This window comes from Pteropus alecto, unplaced genomic scaffold (genome assembly GCF_000325575.1).
Source record: "Pteropus alecto unplaced genomic scaffold, ASM32557v1 scaffold103, whole genome shotgun sequence".
Classification (NCBI taxonomy): Eukaryota; Metazoa; Chordata; class Mammalia; order Chiroptera; family Pteropodidae; genus Pteropus; species Pteropus alecto.
The window spans coordinates 6,894,654-6,921,496 of record NW_006436288.1 but is presented as its reverse complement, the minus strand read 5'-3'; the positions used below and the strand labels follow the sequence as shown (position 1 = coordinate 6,921,496).

The following is a 26,843-nucleotide window of genomic DNA, read 5'->3' as shown; positions in this document are numbered from 1 at the left end:
TGGAGAGAAGCTGGTCAGCGAGCAGTCTTTCTCTGAAGGCTCACGGGATACCTGGGGATGGGCAGGGCAGAGAAAGAATGAAAGAAAAATATAAAAAGTCAGTCCACTTAGGAACAGATGCATTTACCTGATACTCTTTTGAGCCTGGAGAAAGGCGCTTTCGTTGTGCGTCCAGTTTGATAAATCTCCTAGCTACAGTCTCCATTCTGGCGTGCAAGGCCCGGTACTCATCGTACTCCGCATTGAAGTCATCCTTGTAATTCTGGCGTTGCTCATAGGAGACAATAGCAATATATTTTCTAATAAGAGAAAAAGGTAAAAGATAAATGGAGAGTAGCTACAGAGTAAACAAAATGAATAAATTCCAGACTTAAACAAAATCTTTAGAAACTAGATCTTTAGAAACTATATGTTTCTCTAGTTTGAATGTTGCTTTGTCACTGTTTGCTGCCATGTCATTCCTTTGAAAAACTTCCAGGTGAAATTATGCTACAGAAGAGCTTAAGAGCTTCAATGAAGGAGAGTGAATTAAAAAAAAAAAAAAAAAAATGTAGAATTAGGGAAATAAAATTATTAGCCCAAAACTCAGTTCTAAAAATTGTTATTTAAGAATTCTAGTAAACTGGTAAAATATATAAAAACAAAGCCACCCATTTTGAATAGCAGTAGATGGTGGTAGCATTTCAAGAGTAAGGAAGAGAAAGAAAGACAGTCTTGTTTCCCACAAACTAAAAATATATCTCTACAAGGAGATAAGTAATTTTCTTTTTTTAATATTGTTGTATGACCCTTACCATCATCTCCTTAATAACATTGTTTAATGATGTCAAACATTTTCTGAGGAAGCAACCTTTGCTGTAAAGTGTCACGTACATGTTGACAATATACAAAAATATTTATTCATCCACAAAATTATAAAAAATATGACACATAGAAATAATTTAATCTTTGCTTTAAAAAAATGTCACATTATTTAGTCTATTAAGTGGCCTATAAATAGTCCAGCTCATAAGCCATATTGAATAAACAGGGATCCAATATTGTACTTGACCGTCAGCTTCAGTAAGTGCTTACTATTATTATCTGTAATGATTATGATGATGATGACAGTACTTTACATTTGTATTGTACTTGACAGTTTATGTTATTTAATCTATTGTACAAAATAGCTCTATGATATAAAGAGGTCAGTTGATGAACACAAAGTTGAACTGTGGTAATGCAGTCTCTGGGGTTTAGATTCAGAACAGGGTAGGTATCCGCTGCTGCATCATCAGCTTGCTCTTTCCATGGCTAGTTATAATACATCGATGCTTTAAGGATTTCCAGTATGGATTTGCATTATAAGTCAGTTATATGATCCAAAGACGGTTGATTGATACATGTCATTAAAAACTGTGGTTTTGACTGAACATATTGGATTAGCTTGATCTCCATGAGTCTGGAAACATCATTTCAGGCCTCATGTGGACTATCAATGGCTTGTTCTCTTTTTAATAGTATTAGGCTATTAAGATTTTAATACATAGTATATTATTCCTGAAAGAAAGTTTAAGCTAATCACCTTTCCTGCTCTTGAATGTAAAGCCAGCTGGAAAAAAAGACTCCAGTGGCCATTCTTTACCTAGCACTCTCATCTCTTGGGTTATATTATTTTTGCCCAAAGTGATATGATAAAATAAATCTATCAAGTTGAGAAACGGGCATCAAGATTGCACAAGCCTCTATAGGTCTATGTGCACTATAGAGAAATTCATTAAAATTTGACACCTGTGTCATAGAATTTACTTTCTTATTTGTAATGCACTATACTGTTCAGTCAATAAAAAAGCAAATAAGACAGACCAAAATCTTTGTCTTCAAGGAGCTAATATTCTAGTTGGGGGAGAGAGATAATAAAAAAGATTAGGAAATGTATATAGAATATCCTGTGAAGGAAAATGAAGCAGGAAACCAGGATAAAGGAATACTGGAAGAATGAAGACCCACAAAGGGTAAAAAAAAAAAAGCACTTTGGGTTTGTATGAACCACAGAAATTGAATAAAAATGGAAAAAATACCTTTAGGAGAAAATACATACGAAAGAGAAAATGTTACTGAAATGTATATTTTTTGAGACATAAATGATTTTTTGATACTTAAATACAAAACTTTCATCTTCTGAATTTCAACCCTGAACTAGGAAAGTACTTTCAATTAATAAACAAATATTATTTTACTTGTGATTTTACTACATGCTTGTCATTTTTGTTTCTCTTTAACAGGAAAGATTGTCATTGATGGAATAGACATTTCAAAATTACCACTGCACACACTACGTTCTAGACTTTCAATCATTCTGCAAGATCCAATACTATTCAGCGGTTCTATTAGGTAGGTGACGTGACATGTTCAGCAGAAACCCAAGTGCCTCAAGATTTACTCTTTGGCCCATAGGAGGGTTTTGCTCACAATTGCTTTTTAGGTGGGGTGAAATGATATCACGATGATAAGATCAAATATTCTGTCCAACAGTTTGGATTGGGGAACCCTAGACTTAAAAATTAACCTACAGAAGCTAATCTTTTATGTCCCCAGGAACTCTTCTCTTTCTGTTTAACTTTACAAAAGTCAATTTTTCCTCTGTACTTGGGGGTAAGTGATTCTTAGCAGAAGTTTCCTAGGAACTCCTAGGAGTTCCATCCTACAGATAACCTATCCTGCCTACCTCTTGTGTGTCTGACCTGGCCTTAGCAAATACTGAGTTTGGTTAGTACCTGATTCCCTTCACATCCCTCACAACTTTTCTTTCAGCCAAAGTTGATTTTAAGAAGCTGCTACAACTTTCTTTCCCCCTGGTTTATGGTTTCTCACAAAGGGGGGAAAAAAAGATGGAGGTATCTATGATCTGCTGGGTGCTTTAAATATATTAGCTCATTAAATCCTCAGAGTATTGCTCTAGTGTAGATATTATTATCTCCGTTTTACAGATGAGGATTTTGATCCTCTGAGACCCTATAACTTGCCCAAGTTCATACGCTTAGTAAGTGGTAGAACTGTGATTCCAAATAAAGTTTGTTTGACTCCAGAGTCTACCATGGCATCATCTACCAGATCATATCTCTCATTTCATCCATCCTTTGTTCTCTCTTGCTTCCCTCCTCCATCCAATTAACTACAAAGAAGTATTTGCCTCTTCCTTTTACTAATCACTTCTTGACTTGAAAAGAAAAATGTATGTAAGAGTTCACAATATTCAGCTGTAACATTACTTTAATTAAAAGTTCTGGACATTATCAAGTTATTTAACAATATCTCTGACTATATTTATTATGAATAAATATACTACTACTTTTGTGGCTGGTGCAGCATAGCTCATCTAAAATAGCTTTATATGTTCTCATATAGACATGTATTTAAGAATATTCTGTAGGAATATAATAACTTCAATTATATTAAATATAACATGAAAGTAGATGAATCCAAATAACAAATGTTATTATATCTTATCATGCATATAAACTTACTAATTACATCATAAAAAAAACATTGTGTTATAACATTAAGGTCATTCATTCATTCATCAAACATAAGTTGAATACCTGCTCTGTCCTAAGCACTGTTTTGGGTACTGGCGATACAGCAGTAACCGGAACAAATAGGACTTACATCTTAAGGAAAGAACAGCAATATGCAAACATATATAAAAATTTATTTTTATTTATTGACTAATTAACTAATTTTTTCCCTGTAGATTTAATTTAGATCCAGAGTGCAAATGCACAGATGACAGACTCTGGGAAGCTCTAGAAATTGCTCAGTTGAAGAATATGGTCAAATCCCTACCAGGAGGTCTAGGTAAATTTTCTAAGTTATACATTTATTTTTTACACATGCAATTAATTCTGCATATCTCTATCTATGTTTTATGCTAGGATCACATAATTCTAGTGTTAAATTCCCTCATTTAAAATAAAGGTAATTAGGACAATTCAGAATCTAGTGATTTTGCTTGGAGCACAAGAAGATAAACCTTATAATGTTCTGTTCCATGTGAGTACCCTAAAATATTCCAATTAATACATTTATTGCCTATTCACCATTGGGGGCATGGGTCACTTTAATCAGAATATTTCCTTGTGGTCATTCTGCTCATGTGATCTACACAATCACTTGCCCACAGTAAGTGGGTAAAAGGACTGAGAAACTATTAGGTTCAAAAAGTACTCAGTGCCATTTAGGAGCAGTTTCTCCACATTAGCTGCCATTTTCTTTGCTGCTAAGAGGGCATGTTCCTTTCATTCGTATAACATGATTTTTTTTGAAGACACTATTTTCTATTAACTTGCTGCAGTAATCAGTTTTGGTCACTTGTATAAGGGATGAAACATGTACTCAAACAATCACTGATATAAATTCAGCCCCAGAGATAGTACAATTTCTGGCAGATAACTGATGACAGAACAAAAGAACAATGTGGACAATGAAAGAGCAACATGATTAATGAAATAATAGAAAGTTCACAACATAGTCTTTAATTCATAAAAGTAAACATCTGTAGTCTTGGACTTGTGCTTCCTTAAGATCTGAACTCATTTAACAAAGCAATCAAAAAGGAATAGTTGGTTGATATTCTAATTTTAATGCAAAATGTGTAGTTACCAAATTGATTGTGTTGTTTTGGTATCTAGTTTTAAAAAAAATCGACCTACACAATAAAATCATGTTTGTTTGTTATTTTATTTGGTAAAGAAGACCTAATCAAAAACAATACCTTTTATGATTTTAAGTCTCAAGGAGAAGGCATCCCACAAACAAAAATTGAGACAGCATGTTTTCAAGGATATTTTCACTGATCTTGCCAGTGTCATACTGTGGGAGTAATTCCAGGGGTCTGGATGAACTTTCCCAGAATAATTTTTGATCTCTTATCTGGAGAGCCCAGCAAGTCTACTTGAGAAACTAATAATGCTTAGAGACCCTTCTTCCTTGGTATTTAGAGACCACCCCCCTTGCCATTCATAGTCAGAAAGACAGGCAATTACATCTTTATAGTCCTCTTCACTAATATGAGAGCTGCATGCACCTGTTTGAATCATGGGCATGGTGTTTACAGGTTATGGTACAGTATGAGCACTAGGGGATTGTATTTACACTATGCAGTTGAATGCTGTTTAAGCTCATTGTCTTAATAAAAAGTACATCAATTACTTGATAAAGATCTGGTTCAGGCCAACTCTGGTGAAGAGCATTCATTATCTCCAGCATCTTCCTTATTTATTATGTAAATTATAATTTGAAGAATAAATGCATAGCCTTCGAACGTTAGAAATGATAAGAATTTAATGCAATAAGAATACAATCAATAGAAATTCTGCCCGCCTACACAAAACCTTACTAAAAAGTGTTTGGATTCATTTAAAAGTGATATTTTGGAAACAGAATTTATCTTAAACTCACAGTAGCACATTTTATGAAATGTGGATAAAACAAAAAAAAAAGGAAAAATAATGAGGATATAACATTCATTTATTCATATAAGAATGTTTTATTCAGTTACTATGTCAGATACTATGGTAAGTGCTGAGGATACACTGATGAACAAAAACAAATGTAAAATCCAGTCCTTATCCACTTGGAGCTTACAGTTCAATGCTATAATGAAAAAAGAAATGAACATTAGAGTTGAAATATTCTATTTCTTGTCTATTGTAATTTCGCTATGTGATCTTGGGCAAAACACTTCATCTCTCTAGGCCTTAGATAATTATATTAAATAATCTCCTTAGATAATTACATTACATAAATAATCTCTAAGGTTTTGGTCTTCAAAATGTTTAATGGTATTTATATAACTTACCATCTGTCGTCAAAAATAAGTCGGCCCAGGATCATATTAATTTTTCCAAAGTAAAATTTCTGTTCACTTTTCACATATGAAATCCTTGTTTTAGTATTGAATAGTATCCAGCATAGTATTATAGAACATAAAATAGTTTTTACTATTTAACCCAAAGAAAATGTCAGTAACATTTCTTTAGTGAAATTCTTGTTTCTTCCTGTGATTCAGATGCAGTTGTCACTGAAGGTGGAGAGAACTTTAGTGTTGGACAGAGACAACTGTTTTGCCTTGCGAGAGCCTTTGTCCGCAAGAGCAGCATTCTCATTATGGATGAAGCGACAGCTTCCATTGACATGGCCACAGTGAGTGGATATCTAAACCCTTTAAATTGATGAATTAGAGAAATGCACATGAAAATTATAATTTATTTTTTTCCAGATTGAGTTCTGAATCTTTGGTGGTATTATTTTGATTGTCACCTCATTTTATCTTCTTGATCAACTGATGATAGCACATTGAGAATTACAATAAAACAGATGCTACACCTTTAAAGGTGTTCCTGTTGCAAAAAACATAAAAGAAATTTGCCATCACTTTTTGTTAAATTCTCCGAACAGTAAAATTCTAGGACTCAGTTAATGGAGTACTGTACTCTATTTAAGTATTCGAGTATTATCATGGACGTTCTAAAATAAAGTATGCAAATTTCTATTTAATAGAATCTAATGATAACCAAAACCAATCATTAATTTCTAAAGCAATTTGAAGAAGCATTCACTAGAATTAATAATGGCTAGAATTAATAATGGTCTTCTCAATGTATTTATGATAACAAACCAGAAACTTTGACTTTAGAAAGAAATTATTTTAAAATGTCAATTATACCCAAGAAAGATCTGTTGAAGGCTGTGACTGAGTATACAAAAGTCACATTAAATTACAAACTGTATGATCTAGCAATTTATATTGTTCTTATAAAAGTTAACTTGATATTAAAAGTTTGACATCAGAAAGGACAAAAAAAATAGTCCACAACATGTTATCTTCTTGCCGTACACATTAGATTGGGAAAAATTACCCAAAAAAGTGGAACAGTTTCAGGATTAAGAGCCAATTATATATGGAGATGCTAATTTAACATCATTTCTTTCTAGTAAGTAAAGCTAATCGATTAAAGTAACTATTTAAAGTTATAACCTATCTTCTCAAAGTTAGCATAATTTAAAGCAATAAAATAGCTTCTAATCAGTCTGTTTCAGTAAATAAGCATAACTACATCAAAATTAGTATAGATTACTAAGGTTTTACAATATTGGGGATTAATATAAGGATAATACTGCCTCAATAGAGATGAAAAAGAGAGATAACTATTGAGAGAGATAGAGAGTTGAGAGAGAGAGAGAGAGAGAGAGAGAGAGAGAGAGAGAGAGAGAGAGAGACTATGAACGAGAATGAATTAATTGGCAGTAGGCCACATGATTAGAAGAAAGAACTTCACGTCAAGACTTAGATAATCAAGCTTTCCTCTAGGAGAGAGGTAGAATCTTTACCCAGAACATCTTTGAAGATATAATGATTACAATGGTTTGTGGTGGGAATGTTCTTTTATGGATCAAAATCCAAATTGAGATCATCAATTTTATCTTTTTCTTTTCTAACCCAAAGGGTAATACCTTTTAAAGGTTTTATTAGTTTTGAATGCATACTCTTTGTGGTATAACTCAAGTGAGCATTTCCATGCCCATTTGATTTCATTTTCTTCTTTCAGTTCCCTGGCAATAAATCTATCAGTTATTCTCAATTGATCACTGAGTTTTATTTGCATTTTGAAGACACCTACAGAACCTAGCATGAGCGTTCTTCTGGGAACTGCTCCCTGTTGTACTTTACTCAGAAGACTTAGGAGTAGGATTTCTCCAAGGGGCTTGGGCACACTGGAGCATTGTTCTTGGGGACAAAAGAGAAAATTCAGATTTTATTTATCTTTTGGCAGGAAAACATTTTGCAGAAAGTGGTGATGACAGCTTTTGCAGACCGCACCGTTGTAACAATAGCTGTAAGTATGAGAAATGAAGTTGATTTATTCCTCTTTGGTTTTTGTTCTAAGATTCAATAATCTTTACTTTTGAGTAATTAAAATATGCTTATGCTGAATTTTGTAATTCTTCTGCTAATGTTTCTGTATCTGTCCAAAAAAAAAAAGAAGAAGAAGAAGAAGAAAGAAAAAACCTGCTATGCTATGAAAACCTTTACACTGTTTTTCTCCAGACTGTCTGCTCTACCTACCTTCTCTAAGTTACAAGGATAGGACATCCTAAATCTAAGGTTCCAGCAGGTGACGGCCTGTGCTTTTTCACCAGATACAGATGGTAGCTCATATGGGATAATTCTTTTTTCAGTAATATGATGGTCTGATGAACCATTTCAGAAGCAAAATTATTAAATTTGACTGCTAGTTCTGCTACTATTTATACTTAATTTCTGTTTCCGTTCACTTAACTGTTTAAAAAAAAGAAGGCATGAGAAACCTCACAGCTGAGGCACCTGCTTTGAGCACCAATCAAATTGGTTTAAATCTTTGTAATTTCATGTTATACCTTTTTTGCAATAGGCCATGGTTTTCTCTCTTCCTCTTTGTAGACGGATGGATTCTTGCTCACATTTAGGCTTCCTGTTTAATAAAAAACTGTTTTGTAAATGAATCGCCTGGACATTTTCCCTCTTGCTGATTCTCTTCTCTTTCTGTTTTTCTTTTCTCTCCAGCACCGTGTCTCTTCCATTTTGGATGCAGGCCTTGTTTTAGTCTTTTCTGAGGGTATTTTAGTGGAGTGTGATACTGTTCCAAACTTGCTTGCCCTCAAGAATGGCCTCTTTTCCACTTTGGTGATGACCAACAAGTAGACCACCATGAGCTACTCTGCTGAGAATCCCATTCTCTGGTAGCTATCTTAGCAGCATCCCCTCAGTAAGGCAAGACAAATGTAGAGATTCCAGGGGAGGGATGTGGTGAGGGAACTAACCATAGGATATTATCACACAAATCAGCTCAGCCAGGTGCTTTAGTTATGTTCAATTCAAATGAGGCACATGCATATATTTTTAAGTGTATAAATGCAAGAGAGAGTGTTTACGAAAACCTGAGAACCAGATTTACCTCTGTCCTAAGGATCAGTTTCACTATTCCTCGGGGAACTTTTGTAAGTGTGCTTAAAAATAATACCATGCATGTTTCATATCTGCCCTTAAGAATGCATTAATTTAAATAATTACCTAAGGTTAACTAATGAGTAATAGGAGTTATGTATGGAGTGCTTGCTTATTTAGGCTTACATTTTTGTGATTGATGCATGGGAAAACAGCACCCTTTGAAGTGCAGCTTTTTCAAGGTGGTAGGAAATGATGTCCATCAGGGCCTAACTTCTGTAAATTGGGCCTAAGTAAAGAAAAACCCACTTTCTTTCACCTTCCAGTGAACTTGTGGTTCCTTCTGCCCAGGAGAAGGAATCACATTAAAGCATGAATAATTTAATGGATGAAAGAATCATCTAACTTGGAAAACATTCTATAATGTTTTCATGAATTTTACCACTGTAGAGATAGGGAGATATTTGGAGGAAGGAAGAGCTTCCTGTTCCCTCTAAATGGGCAGGTAGAGAGGGAAAACAGACCCTTGCTTACACAAAAGACTAGTTTTCTCTATTCTTCATGAAGCAGGGAGAATATTGTTGGATGGTCCCATGTAGTTTACACCTTGAAGATTACTTAAGCATAATTTGTATTTTTCACCAAAAAATTATGTTCTTTTACCTCATTTTTCTTGTCCTACATTCACTGAATACTTTTCTATATACTTATATACCCTTCACCTATTTTTCATTTCAAGACCACTAGTGTGGAGGTGGCCACCAGGATACCTAGAATTTCTCCCCTGGATGTTGTGTCCAGAATAACCAGACCCAACTTGAGTGCTCTTAACCAGGAGACAGTTTATTAGCCGGCGGCTGTCCTTGCAAAGGAGCAGCCCCGAATTGCCAAGATACAAGGTTTTTAAGCCCCAAATCCCATTCCTCATTCTGTCTTAAACACAAAGGTCCATCTTTCTCCTATTCACTACCTGTCAACCCACTGGTCAGGTGTGCAAGCGGGAAGTACAGAAGCAGAAAGCTTGTTGTTAGAATGTTATGTTCCTATGGGTGATTGCCTATGTTCCCATGGGCAATAGCTAGTGTTCCCATGGGCGATGGCCAAACAGTAATTTTCAGCTTATATACAATTGATTATTTTTCATGCCACGCAAGCAAGCAGGGTTACACAGGCTAAAATTGGCAGTTAGCGTATGAGCTCATTGTTACAAGTTTCATGATTAACAGAATGTGGTTAGGGGTTCCAGAAACTAGGCCTAAGGTATAGACTTCCTTTGTCCAGTTTCAGGTTTTAATTATTCTTTAACCCTTTCACATTTCAGCGGGCTATTACATGGACACACAGAAAGCTGGGGAGAGAACAAATTATTGTGGGACCAACTTCTCTTAACAGACTCATAGGAGAGAGAGCACTACCAATTTGTGGTAGACCCCTTGTAAAATGATATTCAGCTTTATTAAAAGCAACTATTCTTCTTTACTTGCTAAAATTTGTTCTATTAATTTTGTTAACTGTTAATGAAAATTATAAAATAAGATAACTTTCTCTGGCTTCTAAAAAGAAGCCCTTATGCACCAAAATAATGCGTAGCATTTATTTATGAAAGTGATTTATTTTTTCACTCTTAATTGGATTAATTTCTCTGGAGCATTTTGAAAATTTCATCAATACTATTACAATTGACACCACACTTTGTCAAGCAAAAAATAATTTAGATTAATGGAATAAACATCAACTATATTTATTTCCTTTGGCCAAGTTTTTCAATGTCTTAATTTTTTAAATAAACATTATTTTAAAATATCAAGGCAATGTTTATAATATTCTATTTATGGATTTAGAAACCAATTCTTTTTTTAACACCTATGATATGGTTATTTAAGAACTAATTTTTTTGGAGGGAAAATGCACAGCAGATATTAAACAGCACATTAAGTTTATTTTTTTCTAAATGCATGGGTATACAAATGGCTCTGGTCCATTCTCAAAGATAAATAAACATTATCCTCCAACTTGTGACAATTCCTAAATATATATCGTTAGTTACCAATATTCAGCGAATGATAGGTTTGTCTATCATTACCACATTCCATATGCATGTTTTTCCCCCTCTAGTTGTGAGTCCCAGCTATGACTGCCTTCTTTTCTGAAAGCATGAACACTGAGACTATCCCATCTAGATGGCTCAGGGCAGAAGATAGGCCTTTGCCCCTTGAGATGGTTTTAGGATGGACTTTGGGTTGTTAGGAGAAGGCACTTTGGAAGCCTTTGTATCAGCTAAACAAATGTTTTAGCACTCCCATCAGCATGCTGATGTTTTGACCTGCATGGTCCAGGTCCAATGTGGTAGCGCCTAGTCGCATATGGCTATTGAGCACTATGGATAGTCCAAATTGAGAGCTGTTGTAAGCATGAAATAATCAATGTATTGTAAAGACAGAATTAATAGAGTAATGTAAAAGGCTTCATTAATAATTTTTATATTGGTTACATGTCGAAATAACATTTTGGATATATTGGGTTAAAATATTATTAAAATGTATTTCATCTGTTCATTTGTGCTTTTAAAATGTGGCTCCTAAGAAATTTAAAATTACATGTGTCTCACTTTTGTAGGCCACATTATATTTTTATTGGACAGTACTTATCCCCAGCAAGAGTAGTGAAAAGGCCCACTGCACAGATTTTTCCCTTGTAAATCTAAAAATAAAAACTAATAGTAGCTGACATTTATTATTTGATTGTATGTATCAGAGGAGGTGCTGACATTTTTTTACATGGATCATCTCATTTGACCCTCACCACCACTCTCTGAGGCCAGTACTATTATCACCGTCATTTTATAGATATGAAACTTGAGGCATACAAAAGTCAAGTTTGTTGCTTAAGATCGCTCAACTAACATGTGGTGAAACCAAAATATGAACTGAGTCTAACTTTAGACTCTGTGCTTTTAAACATAATGCTAATAATGGCAGGCGAACAATCCTCTAACGTACCAGATATTCCCTACGAAACAGTTTGGTGGCAAGATGGAAATATCTCACACTTGGAAGTTAATAAGCTTGGTTTTGATGCTAGTTCTCCTACTTATTATACATGTGGTCTCCTGATTTTATTTTACCTCCATGAACCCCAGTGGTGTCCCCTTTAAAGTGGAGAGCAATTACGCCCACATTTGAAGGACATTCTGATGATTAACAAGTATGTGTGTGGAGCACTTATGTGTATTATATGCTCAATAAGTGGTAGCTTTTTTAAAAAAATAATTATTAACACCAAAGCTTCTTTCCAAAGAATGCCATGTGAAAAGAGAGAATGGGCCAATGAGCGGCAATGATCTCTAAAAACTAAGAGATGACATGTCTGAAGTCCTGGATGATCCATTCTAACACTGCATGCCATAGAGCTTCCCCATATTGTCTTCCCAGAATTGACCACCTTCCAGGGTTCTTCAAATTGTGTGTTAGCCCATGGAATTAATGGACTCTACACAAGATATCATTTTAGTCTAGACTAAGCTATAACCCAACTGGTTCATGATGGCTCTTCTTATTTAATTATTTGACAAAATATTTATTAGCCTACTTATACCTTCATGAAAATGATGAGATTGCTATATTGACTACACTAGATTTAATACAACCCATACAAGACCCAGCCTTAATGGCCAGGATTTTAAAAATGTAGATAAATGATACATTAAGTAAGAAATAAATTGAGGGGCTGTGCTTCTTGCACCTCCTGGTACCCCAAGGTAAATAAATGTCCCTGAATAATTGGCGAAATATGCATATCCATTGCTTTGGTTTGTGTCTTAAAATATATAACAAATAATATGTATTCTTTTCACTCACAGCATCGGGTTCACACTATTCTAACGGCAGACCTAGTTATTGTGATGAAGCGAGGAAATATTTTAGAATATGACACTCCAGAAAGCCTCTTGGCACAGGAAGATGGAATATTTGCTTCTTTTGTTCGTGCAGACATGTGAAGAGATGTCTTAAAACGATACATGGATTTAAAATAATGCAGTAATAACCTACTCAATGGACCATCAACTTGACCTTTGTAAAATGCCATCTTAAACTTTTACACATTTTTATAAAGCTTATTTGTTTTATTGTAGAACTTTGTAATTAGAAAAAAATGTCACTTTACCAATGAATATTGTATTTCCTATGTTGACGTTTCTTCTTCCTAGTTTTTATTTTGTTTTCCTAGATATTACTGCCTAATATATTCGTTATTAATGTTTTTCTAAGTATTAAGTCACTTTTCCTTTAAGAATGACGTATTGTATTACAACATGTAATCTACTTTAAGTATTAAATCAACAGGTATGTTTTTTCATAATTTGAAGTCTGGTAAATATCTCTCAGGCTTGGAATTTACAATGAGTATTCAGTATTATTATACTCTTATTTGTAAGAATATGTTTTCCTTTTTGTTGGCGTCTCCAGATATCACTGAAAGATAATAAAAGGACAAGTTTTCTAATCGGTTAGAAAATGAAACACTCAAATTTATTATCTACTGTATGAGAGTATTTTCTGTATTCTTTAATATTAGTAGTACTGATATTTTCTTTAGCAGTCTCTTTTTTTCATCTAAATTGTTTTCTGTCACCAAGAAGTCATCACATTTGGAGTAGCCTGGTAAAGCTAAAGCCTTAACTAAAATCATGAAAAGAGTGTGAATACTCGTTGAATATTTGAAAAATTATACTCGTTTCCATTTTACCCTGTCTAGTAAGGAGAGAATTATTAAGATGTCAGACATACTGTCCCTTTTCCAGACTGAAGTTCAAAGAGTAATTAGGTCCAATTCTTCAATGGCAGACTGGCTAAAGCTTTCTATGGTTTAATTCATCATTAGATGTAGTTATGATCCTGAGCCCTAAAATTCCATATTATTCAAGATTCAGGAGCACACACAAGTGGTCTTACTTGCACGGGATATATATATGTATATGTATATGTATATATGTATATATGTATTTGTATACATATATACACCTATTTCTAGATGGAAGAGTGTACTTCTTTTAGACATTTATGCCCAGTGGTGTCACACATGTATCCATTTGTTCCTGCTCTAATTTAATGTGCATGTTAAGAGTGCATAAAAAATCGATGGGATATTAGTGTTATGTTTTCTTAGGTGTAAATTGATAAATTTGAAAATACTAAAAGTTACTTCACTGTCATACTATCACCCAAAGTTTTGTACTACAATTGTGAGCCCATCTATAAATATCATTGGTTTTCATGTGAGGATCTGCATGCAATGTAAAATTTTGAAAAATTACAATTGATGAAAAAAAGAATTTATGTTCCCTTCCTATAGTTCTTGTGCTCAGTTTATTGTATGGTATATTCACTCTTGGAAAATTTGTAATACTTGTTTATCCAAAATATATAACTGGGCTTTTACCTGAATTTAGAGTCCTGATGTTTACCTAAAATAAGTTCCACAAGGATAGACAAAAATATTTTATGTTATTTGGCTTAAATGGTCATCCTTTGTTGTATATGTAAAAATTCACTGGGAAAAATATATTCTTATTGTTTCTCGAAAACTAAACAAAACAGAATCTGTAACTATTAATTTGATCTTGAAAATATATTCTAAAAATTCCACCAATCCTCTTAAAGTATTTCTGGCATGCAAATATTTTGTAAGGATGAATTTACATGATGCTCGTATCAAGTTATACCTCATTCTCACAGAGAAATGGGGATTTATCTATAGAAATAATCCCTTACAGTATTTGTAAACTATACAACTATATAGGCAATGTCAGTAGAAGCATATATAATTATACTAAACTGAGACTCATGTTTACCATTGTTTCACCCTAGTCTTCCCTGATTCCCTCATAACTTTTAGTCACTTAGTTGAGTGTTTGTTTACAAAACTAAATTGACTGAATAAGTCAGAGATGATGTTTTAAACTGTTAAATAATTTACTATGCTATATATATGATCTATTGAATTTAGAAATGACTCATCTTGAAATATTTTTTCACTAAATAGGTACATATTAATAAAATAACAGCCTTAACCAAATTAAATGTTACATTAACCAAATCAATTTTGCAAATTTTAATTCAATACTTATTAAAAGTAATAAATGCATAAAGCCTTATATGAAAATAACAAAGTTACTGATATTGAGAAAGAAAAAAGTATTTCTTAAAGAATTATGCATCTTCTACTTTTATGCTACTATAGATAATCCATTTTAAAGTCAATTTAGCTCTAGATTAGGTGTCAGAAGACTCTTCAAGGTAACTGAATACTGAGATCTGGGACCATATCTCATTTGTCTTTGTGCCCTTGGCATGTGATACAGGTGCCTGGCCCACAGTAGGCCCTAGTAAGTATAGTTGATTGATCTATTGATTAGTTTCACCACTAGCCATGTATCTAGAACTATGGGTTATTCTCTTCACTTTCTGTGTTATGTTTATTCTATTGTGAGATATATTGGTTTGGCATTATATAATAAATTACTTTATTCTTTGCTTGATTAAAGATGATTATTTTTTCACTTATAATACCATTGAGTATCAACCAGGACTGATCAAGAGATATAACTAACACCAGTTGCTGAGACAATACCTACCAGCTTTGTTTCACAGTCATGTACTTCATTAGTTTTATATATAAGCTCCAGGGAAGCTTCCATTAAGTGGAACAGCTATATCAATAAATTTTATTACATCTCTAATTAAATAGCTGGATATCTGGACTTTTCTGAGAGGTTTATTGTTCATTTCTTACGGTTGTCATCCAGTCTGTTATCACTTGTTTTGTACTACATCCTTTGGAGTTCTGTGATTTATAGTACTATAATAATTCTTTTATTGATCCATTATCCAAATGCAGTCTTGTAGTCTTAGCCTTGTAGCATAAGAAACAGCAGCCAAGAGGATGTACCCTGTAACTTAAGTTTAATTTTTTCTTTAATAACTACACATCATTTGCAACAGGTTTTCTCAAGTATTATTAAGATTAACTAAGCTCAAACTTCCCAGTGAAAGCGCTTGTATCTGCATTTCTGGCTACTGCCTCCAGATGAGATTCACAGTTAGCCAAGTTTAAGAATCACTGATCTACCTAAATCACCACCCTGTTTTCTCTTTATTGTGCATAACATAGAGCCATAAAATACTGGAAGTGATGTTCACATCCTTTCTACCTTTCCCTGAATTATTTTGTTCTGGATTGCTAAAACAAGCCTCTCAGTGTCATTGAATAAATTGCCTTAGTTCCAGCATAAAGGAAACATAGTTAAATGAACTGAATCTTAGCTGAGAAGATATAAACAAGGACCCTGAATGCCATTCTGTTTTGTGGTTTAATCAGAAATAAGTGATCTAAGGGAGAAATGTTTTCACAAAGATGCAAAGCTTTTCCCTCCACATCTGAATTAGCTATTGAATCATTTGCACATTGTTCTGCTGAATTTGAATTAGTATTTTCAAATATTTATAGTACATAAATGTGACTAGTTTGGATAGGTTTCACTATTGATATTTCACAATATGGAAAGAAGGTAAATTATCTGTGATGATCATTCCCCTTTCCATCTTCACATTTTTTCTGCAGATGTTGTCATCATCGTTGATATATAAAGGTTGACATATTTATTCTACATATCTACTACATAGGATTTAAATTATTTCCCTTTATATGGGCAGTAGCAAATTTCCCTTAGCTCTTTATACTATGGTCACCAATGCCTTCTTTCTAAATTGACAAAGATCAAGAGATCCAAAAATAAAAAGTAAATTTTAAAAAAAGATCCATAGTTGGCTAAGTTAATTGGCTCCAAGAATGTTCTCTGTGATCTTCATGCTACCAAGTCAGACCATTTCCAATTACACACTACATATTAATGACACAGAGCTTTGGTTTCGGACCGTTATTTCAGACTATTATCACTTAATCTTCCCACTGCATAAAAAAGTCACTTGTTAATATACAGAAACAGTGTAACACTGCTTAATGCTGCTTCATTCCCATTTTTCTCTTAGAGCTACGGTATGCGCTATTTATAAACAAGATTGGTTATTAAATGGAAGACTATTGACCTTTAATATTATCAAAACCAAGTGTATTTAGACCAGCTCTTTCATATCTAGATATTTTGTTCTTTGACTCATAATAATTGAGGCTTTTTTCCAACACTAGTTAAGAGCAATTGATTAAAATTCTTAATCTCTTTCAGATACCCAAAATGTTCATCAAATCTTTGAAAGTAGAAATAAACAGAATCCTCAATTGAATCCATCAAAGTGTACTGCTAACAGTCTTTCATAAGTTACAATTCATCCTCCAACCCCTCAGTACATGTGCGTGCCCCCCCCACATACACGTATATATTCACATTTTACCTTAACTTGCTGCCTTAGAGTATAGTGTTATCAATCTTTATATCACATATTAATACAATGCATGGATAAGTCTTATACAAGTGCTAAGAATGGATGGCATAAAGAGAAAGGTTGTTACAATCACAATAATATGTAAGTGTGTCTTCTAGATCTAATGTCACCTTAGGAAGAAATTTCAGTTCTAGATAAATAATAAAATTTATTTTCAGTGATATAACTTTTAGTATTTTTGATTTTATCAACCCACTTTTTCCATTAGCTTTTAAGATAACAATTGCAACACTGCTGAGTTACAGTGAGCAGCCTCTTTTACTTCAACCATGGGATGATAATTGTTATTATGAAAGGTAGCGAACTGATCATCTGTGAAAGATGGCTATCTCCCCACTAAGGGACGCTACATGAAAACAAACTGGTTACTTCATTTCGATTGATAATTTGTTGAATATCTGCTATCTGTTCACCTTTGAGTAATAAAGTGTGATTCAAGGAGATTGTCAGGGTAGTACAAAGCTTTAACTATATTAAAAATAATATGAAATCTGAAATAATTATCTTTATTGTGCTTATTTTACAGGTAAGGAAACTGAGGTTAGAATTTAAATGAATTACCCCCAAATCACTGATTTAATGTCTCTCTGACTTTAGAGGTGGCACTTTAAACATGAGGGATGGGTGTGGAAAGATGATGATATTGAAAGGATACATCTGCACTGGAATTGAGAAAAAGAATTATCAAGTCTCATGAAAAGTAAGGAGTGAACTGGGTCTAGGGAACCTGTCCAGGGACAATCTCCTCCCTCAATTCCATCTCTCTGTCTCAAGCTTCTCAGCTTCCTTCTGCCCTCTGTGCCATTTTATCCTTCTGTCCACTTTCTCATCTTGCATGCAGCCTTTATGAACCACTCCAATCTCAGTTAAAATCTTCTAGTGCCTGAGCCCACAGCTAACTATTTCTGCTTCTCAAATTGTCTATTTCAAAGCATCAAGCAAGGAATCTAATTTGCCCAGCTCATCTTTTTGCCTTACGCGTGACTGGACAATTTTGCATTACTTCACTTTGGGTCAGGGATCAACCTCTGGCCTAAAAAGCTGTGGCCAGATAATATGTGCCAATTGGAACTAATGTCTTTTGCTGAGGAACATTTAACACAGTCTGGAGAGTGACATGAAAGCAAGAATACAAACCCACATCATGACCAGTAGTTCCAGAAAAAGAGTGATGAGACTGGACTAGCTACTAGCTATTTTTGTGGGGGGACAAGGGGTTGGGTGGTGGCAGCGGGAAACAGGAAAGTAGATCATTCTTCCATCACATGACTGACCCTTTTAGACACTCTTCACATGTTCCCACACCCTACCTTTGCTCCAGAGAGAGAGAAGGTCCAAAGAAAGATATAAAGAAGAAAACACAACAAAATCTCCTGCCATAAGTAATCATCTCCAAATTTTGATTTTTCAAGCCTGTTTTATTTCTCTGTGGGAATGACTGCATAATACACAGCCTGAGACACTTTCTCACAACCACCCATTCAAAACAAGCAGTAACACCCACCTAGAATTGCACTATCCCACCCATTTTAAGATCCTAAACACACATGTCAATTATGAGCATATTTTAGATAGAGGCAGCAATTTCTCTCAGTGACCCATCACTCTTAGATACTTATAAGTGCCAAGCAGTTGCCCAGGCACTGAATTTGCAGTGTCCTTGGCAAACAGGAAAGAGAAGGTGGCAAAAGACAGTGACTTGGGGTGACAAGATTACACCTGAAAATAGAAGCTTCTCCTTTGTTCTGACTTGACTGAAATTCTAGCATATATTAAATGCAATAAAATATTATATTGGAAACACAAGGCATCTAGGCTTCTGGCCAAAAATGTAGAGGAAAATTAGCAAACCTAATATTTCATGGAAAATTCTTGGCTTAAATAATATTTTAATAAAATTTAGCTACATGTGCCAATAAAGCATAGAGATGACATAATGATTTATGATTTAAATATCATATAATCTCTGTAATGTCTAGAGCCATTTTGTATTGAACTACATGAGAGAAGCAAAATCACTGGGGAACAGAAGAAAAGAGCAACATGAAATCAATTCGGATATCAGTAGAATGCATATTGCAGAAACCATCTCAGTAAAAATTTGATGAAAGGATAATAATAGCTAATATATATTGTGCAGATATAATATGAGGCTTAGAATTATAATCCCATTTAATCTTGATAAAATTCTGTGAGTTAAGCATTATCATCCTCGTTTTATCATTGAGGTTCAGAGAGGCTAACAACCAAATTTTAATAGAACGGAGATGGAAACTCAGGTAATCTGATTTCAAGATCTATACTTATAGATATGTGCTATACTAGACTAATGATAAATTTGTGAGTCAATTAAGTTCTCTTGGGAATAAATGATTTATATGATATGTGATATATAACAAAGAATAATTATATGAATCTAAGAAGGCTGATAGGAAAAAAATTAATCATTTGAAACATGGTATTGGAGGAGAACTCTACAGATACCTTTGACTGGCAGAAAGACAAACAGTGAGTCCTAGAACAAATTAAGCCTAAAACATCACTGGAGGTAACACTGACAAAACTGAAGCTGTCAGGCACATCATGAGAAGGCAAGGGTCTTTGGAAAAAACGATAATTTCAGGAAAAACTGAAAGCAGCATGAAAAGAGAAAGGCCAAAAAATGAGATGGATTAATTTCATAAAAGAAGCCATTGGTGTGAGTCTACAGTAGCTGAGCAGGGCTGTCAAGGACAGGACATTGTGGACATTACTCATTCACAGTGTCACCAGGAGTTGGAGCCAACTTAACAGCACATAACATAACACATGTGAGTCTATGTAGAAAATACTGAAAAAGGAACTGGATCAAGAATTAGACCTGAGTTTTAGTTACATATTGTATGTAAGACCTTGGATTTATTATTAAGTCTGAGTTTCCATTTTCTCATTTTTACAAAAAGCAAAATGAAATAGCATGATAACAATAACCTTGCTGGCCTCATCGAGCTTTTGTAGGTCTCAAATTAAATGATGGTGAAAGGATTTTATGATTTAAAAGGCACATTTCGATATGAAATATTAGTACTGGGAACCCATGGCATATACTGCATCTTAATAATATTAAATGAGATTTTCTTAAAATCACAAAATAAGCTTTTTTCTTTAAAAATTTTTTTTGATATGATTCCAACTTTACAATGGTGAGATGATATATTCAAGCTGAAATATAAAATAGCTTTAGAATATTGATATCCCTGGGGTTGTAGAAAGGGCAAATGCAAAATCAGTCTATTTGGATACAACCTAGATCTCCTGGAGAGGAAAAATAGACGATAAAGTCAACTTACATTCAAAATTAAAACCACATGAGAAAATGAACCACCATGATGTGAATAAAGAGACACAACAAATTAAGAATATTAATACAAGAATTAGAAATAATAAAACAATCTAGAAGAGATTTAAAAATATATGTTTGTCAATAAGCATGCAAAAATGTGTTCAACATCATTATTCATCGGGATTGCAAATAAAACAATTACCCACCCACTAAAGTGACTAAAACTACAAAGACTGACAATATCAAATGTTGGTGAAGTTGGAACTTTCACACACTGCAAAAGAGAGTGTAACTGGTACCACCAGCATGGGAAACTGGCAATTTCTACTAACTCTAACTGTGCTTATACCAGGACTCAACAATTCTACTCCTGGGCATGTATCCAAGAGAAATGAGTGCCTACGTCCACAAAGAGACGTGTACATAAATGTATAAATATTCATAGTAGCTTTATTCATAATAGTCAAAGAAAAATAGTTCAAATGCCTTACACAGGAAGATGGATAAATAAATGGTGGCTTATTTGCTCAATGAAATACTATTATTGATATATAAAAAAACATGGCCAAATCTTGCAGATACTATGTTGAGTGAAAGGAGTCACACTAATGAGTACCTACTGTATGATTCAATGCATACAAAGCTCAACAGCAAGCAAACAAACTGATGATAACATAAGTCATAATAGAGTTAGCTCTCATAAGGAGCAATTACAGCTTGGAAAGGGACAGGAGAAAATCTTCTAGGGTGATAGACATGTTTTATACCTTGATCTTTAATTTGTGTAGTAGTTATATAATTGCATATGCAAATTTTTAAAAAGGTGGGGGGGAAAAGAGAATTAATTTTAAATCACCAAAAAGAACTTCTAGGAAAAAAATTACTAAAATTCAAATTCTAAAATTAATGGATGATTAAACAGCAATTAAGCTTAGATGATGAAAGAATTCTTTTCATTGGAAACAGATCTAGAATGTACCTAGAGTGCAGTGCAGAACAAGCTGATAGACAATATGAAGAGCTATGAGAAGAATTAGGTCTGAAATAAGGGTTTCAGAGGGAAAAAAAGGGGATGAAGAGGATTCAAAGAGCTAAGAACTTTCCCAAAAAATTTCAGACTCAGATAACTTCCAAATTATTGCATTTTCAAGGAATAAGTGAATCTCTGTTCTATTTAAACTATTGCAACCCCCCATAGAGAAAGAATATGCATGAATTCTTTTTACAAAGCCTAATAACTTTTATCCAAAACCAGGCAGAGATAACGCAGAAAGAATAATGCAGACCAATCTCACTTATAAATATCTATGCAAAAATCCTAAATAAATATGAGAAAAAAATAATCCAGCGTTGTATTAAAATAATAATTCACCATGACCAAATGGAGTTCATCTCAGGAACGTAAAAATAATTCAACTTTTTTTTTAAAATCTCATGACATAATTCACCATATCAAATTGGCCAAGGAAGAAGAAGAAAAAAAGAAAGATCTCTTTGGTATATGCTAAAAAGGCATTTTATTTAATTCATCATCTATCGTTGATTTAAAAAGCATAGAAAAGTAAAAAAAGCACACTACCTTAAAATGATAACTATGTAAATTATGTATTCTGGAAGCATTTTCTCAAAATTACTAAGAAAAAAGCATATCTGTTATTACCATTATTATTTACTATTGATCAAAAAATACCGACAAATGCAGTTAAAAATTTAAACAATAAAAAATAAATTAATTAAATACTAGTTAAGGAAGTTGTGGCAAAGTTATAATTATTTTAGAAAATATCATGTTTTACGTGTCATCAACCTGAGCTAAATCCTTTACATATTCACCTCATTTAATCTGTTCCACTCTGAGAGGTAGATGTTAGTGTCTCCATTTTACTGAAGAAGAAATAAAATTCAAGAGTTGAGGAGATGCCAGCAATTAAGTATGTTGTTCAAAGCCACCAACCAAGTAAATGGCAGAACTGATAATTAATCCCAAATTTTCTGACTCTAAAACTCTTTGAACTTGAACAATAGGTTATAGTATATTTCATGCATCTTCCATGATACCTCAATTAAAAAAAAATGACTCAAATGCATAATAAAATTCTGTAGGTTTGCAAAGAGGAGATTATTTTGTTAGCCCATTTATTTTAACAATAAATGAGGTAATTTGACATTTTAAATTAGTATCAAATATCAAATATTTAATTTTAGTATGAACTTGTTTAGAAAAATGACCTTGTGAAAGCTTTTCTGGCACAGATAATTTCTACCTAAAGAAAAATCCAGGTCATTTAACAGCCCTCCCCTCCCCCCAAAAGTTTTTGGCAAATGATCTTTGGGGCCAATGAGTCTAAATATCATTTAAAAACTTCCAACCTCTATAATCCTTTCTGCAGCTGGCATTTTTGAAAGGTGGCAATAAGGAGTCACCCTACACAGAGCTCTGGAAAATGTCGGGTTTCTCTTTCCAAGCACCACATGAGTCACTAATTTTTCAAAACATAGTGACGTGAAAGCTGAGCAATAGATCAAAATGCTGTTGGGAACTGCTCTTTCTCCAAGAGCTTCAGAAAAACCTGTGAAGGGTTCCTATAGCAAGATAGATCCCAGGCTCATGAGAACTTGCCTTTCTTTGGCACAAGAATATCAAGGCATAATTTTAAGGCCTGGAAAAATGAACTGTGACAGCCGCTATTCCTCATCTTCTCTTGGAAAAGACCCTACCAGCTTTATTTAGTACCAGCATTTTGTGCCCTACTGGCAGAAAATAATTACCACTGGTACTCTGTACTTGATTGAGGGAACCACTTTTCTCTTGGAGACACTATTACAATAAAACAGACATGTTGATTTCCTAGGTCCTTATTTTATTACCATATCTTGGTTGGCTCCCTTTCAGTCCCCAATGTCTTGATTAAATTCACGAGTTGAGGAGATGCCAGTACAAGTATTGGTTAGCACTCTAAAGGTTGGTAAGTTTTCAAAAATAATAATCTACAAAATGATACTATGTTTTCTTAATATTAGATTTGGAAAGATAGTTAAAAATAAAGGAATCTGTGTGTCTATATCTTCTTCACCCCTTCCCACCTCCACACTTAGCTCTGAGATCTTTTTGCCCATCACCGAGCCCAAACAAGTCCTAATGTAGGAATAAGAACTAATATTTATTAAGTACTCGTCACAGACCAGGTTCTATCCTAAGTAGTTTCTATAGATTGTGTCATCTTGTCCTCATAACAATTCTATAAGGTTTGTTTACCTGAGTGGGCAAGAGAATCTCCAGGAGAACTTTTTAAAATTTTTTATTTTTCAATTACAGTCAACATTCAATATTATATTAGTTTCAGGTTTACAGCATAGTGGTTAGACATTTATATAATTTACATTTATATAATTTACTAAGTGGTGCCTCCTGATTAATCTAATATCCATCTGGCACTATACATATGTGCTTTATTTATTTTAGAAGTACTTATACTTTCTCATTAAAGATATTTTAATAAGATTTTGTATTTTATTCTTTCCTTGCTCAATGAAAGTCTGGAGGGGCATACAATAATGTTATCGGCTATTTCTCATGTAGTTAGATCATGGATGAATAATTATTTCTTTGAGATATTTTCCAGTGAGAAAAGCATAAGACTTGAGATCAGATGTTTTGAGTTTGTCGTTAACTTTCCACATACATGATACTTGAGTTTAGACAAGTAATTTAGCTATACTCTAATCAACTTGTGTAAAATGAAGAAAATAACCTAATATATAGCTATCTCAAGAATTAAGTCAATGTTTTTAATAGCCTAGTATATGCAGACTGCAGACTCTCAATCTTCATTCACTGGGTAAATGGAGAGATGGACAAATCAGTGAATATGCTTCTCACTTTCCCTATCTCATCTCCTGCTTTTCTTCTTCTCCATACAATATATTGATCTTTTAACTGTTCTTTAAACATACCAAGCTATTTCCTTGAGCTGCCTGAAGCACCTTGCTGATTCTTTTTTCAAATTTCACCTTCTTAAAGAGGCCTTTTCTGAACTCTATGTAAGACTGCTAACCTTTAGTCCCAATTACTTTCAATCTTATCTTGCTTTATTTTCTTTATAAATCTTGACACCATTGATAATTATGTAATGTATTAGTCGTCTACTTGTTTGCTAACAGCTTCCTCCCTGAGAATGCATTGCCAGGACTTTATTTTGTTCACCTAGATGTGTATTAAAAGGTAGTTATTGTTAATAATAGCCCCTTCCTATTCGCTGAATTGAAGTTTGAAGAACTGAACATGCAAGTTGCATGGAAGTCGTTTTCACGAATGGTTCTCATAGATATCCTTCAAAAAAAATGGGGTGACCTAATTTAAAAGAGAGTAAGACTTTTTTTGCACATGAATAAATATATATCTCAAAAAAAAGTTCTCTGAACTTACTGGAACAGATAAGTACGAAAGGTTATATTGTCATTCTCATTTCATGATAATTTCAAAAAAGTGAGTTTATAACATGCTGTTTTGATTACTAGTTTATGTAACAGTTTTATTAAGCTGATTCCAAAGCAATATGTTCCAATATGTGGTTTATATGAGGACACTAATAAAGCAGCATACCAAGCAAATAGACCAACCTTTATTTGGGCTGCTAACATGAATTGTTTCTATTGCCATTTTGAAGACTGTCCAAATCCTTACATCTAATATGGCCCAGGAAATCCAAGAGTTCAAAATTCACAAGTCAAGTCAAAGGCAAGATCATCACATGCAAGAGTTTTACTCCTTATCTCAGGAGTACGTTCAAGGACTTCCCTGATTTGTATGCGATAATCAGAGCAACAGAAAATTAGGAAAAGCATCAACCTAATACTTTCTCCACTTGTTTGAAGGCACCTGACAAACTTGGTTTCTTTGGAGAATGAAAATTGCAGAAACTTCTTTATCTACAAATAAAATGCTCAGAGGGTTTCTAAAATGAACCTAATGGATTTTTACTTACAAGTGAACAAATATCCTTGAATTGCTTTCCAACTGCATAAATTTCTCTGGTATGCAATATGAACAGATCTAACAGAATTCCTGAACAGTCAAGAAAATTATAAGATTTTAAAAGTTAGCTCTGTTGTAAACTTATTTCTAGTCTCCTCTAGAAGTAGTGCACAAATAAGTCTTCACTTCTGAAATAACAATTAGGAGAATTATAGAACAGTTAAGAAAAACATGTACTTTAGTGGATAACAGCAAAATAGTAATTAAATAAGTAAACCAATAAAATAAACCCAAAGTAATAAATGTTTTTGAAAGATTAATTGATTTCCTTCACAAATTTCTCAGAGGTAAATTTAAATGTTCACTGTTTGGACCATAATATGATCAAAAAAGAGAGGAACTAGAGATCAATCAATAATAAATATTTATTAAGCTAATACTCATTATCCAGAAGGGCCTTTGTGGGATACAGGTATGTCTCCATTAAGCTCAAAATCAAGTTGTAAAGAGAAACATAGCCAGAAAATGACAAACAAGTCTGAGTATTGCTGACCTGGAGTGGTTAGAGGAGATGCTGAGGAAGGAAGAAGTGGATACTTTGAAGTGGAAAAAACAATAGCATAAAGAGAGAAGGGAAAGGTGATGAGGAAGGGAATCTTTGCAGACAGGTATGGCCATAGACTTCAAAAGAGATCTCCAAACTTCAGATTACCTTTGTAGGCAATGGGAAATGGTTATAAAAGCAGGAAAGGAGGAGAGATGAGATTTAGAGTAAATGCAAGAAAGAGAGAAACACCATGTTATGAGCACTTTTTCCATTCTTTCCTTCTTTTAACAAGGATTTATCGAGTAACTACTTCTCGAAGCTAGGAACAATTGCAGACACTGGATAAGTGGTGATAACAACAAACAATGTGTGCTCGTGCAGCTTCCACCTAGGACAGAAAAACTAGTTAAAGGAAAAAGGCATAAAGGGTTGATTTAAAGAAATTGACAGGAAGGGAATGGAAAGACAAAAGAAAAAGAAAATCTAATATTTTTATAGTACATTTTCATACCTTTTTTTCTAAATGGCTATTTATTTTTAGGCATTCTATTGTCAAAATTTTACTTAACATTTTA

The 26,843-nt window shown here is 33.7% G+C and overlaps 1 protein-coding gene across 1 annotated transcript in view; it reads left to right on the top strand.

Moving 5' to 3' along the window:
- Nucleotides 1-13,014, top strand: part of ABCC9 (ATP binding cassette subfamily C member 9) — a 118,597-nt gene extending 105,583 nt beyond the window's left edge. The window contains exons 36-40 of the mRNA XM_006912678.3: nt 2,265-2,373; nt 3,734-3,837; nt 6,050-6,183; nt 7,815-7,877; nt 12,825-13,014. Of these exons, the coding sequence (XP_006912740.1) occupies nt 2,265-2,373; nt 3,734-3,837; nt 6,050-6,183; nt 7,815-7,877; nt 12,825-12,962 (548 nt within the window). The 3' untranslated portion in view covers nt 12,963-13,014. The remainder of the gene's footprint in view (nt 1-2,264; nt 2,374-3,733; nt 3,838-6,049; nt 6,184-7,814; nt 7,878-12,824) is intronic.
- Nucleotides 13,015-26,843: the final 13,829 nt, after the last annotated feature.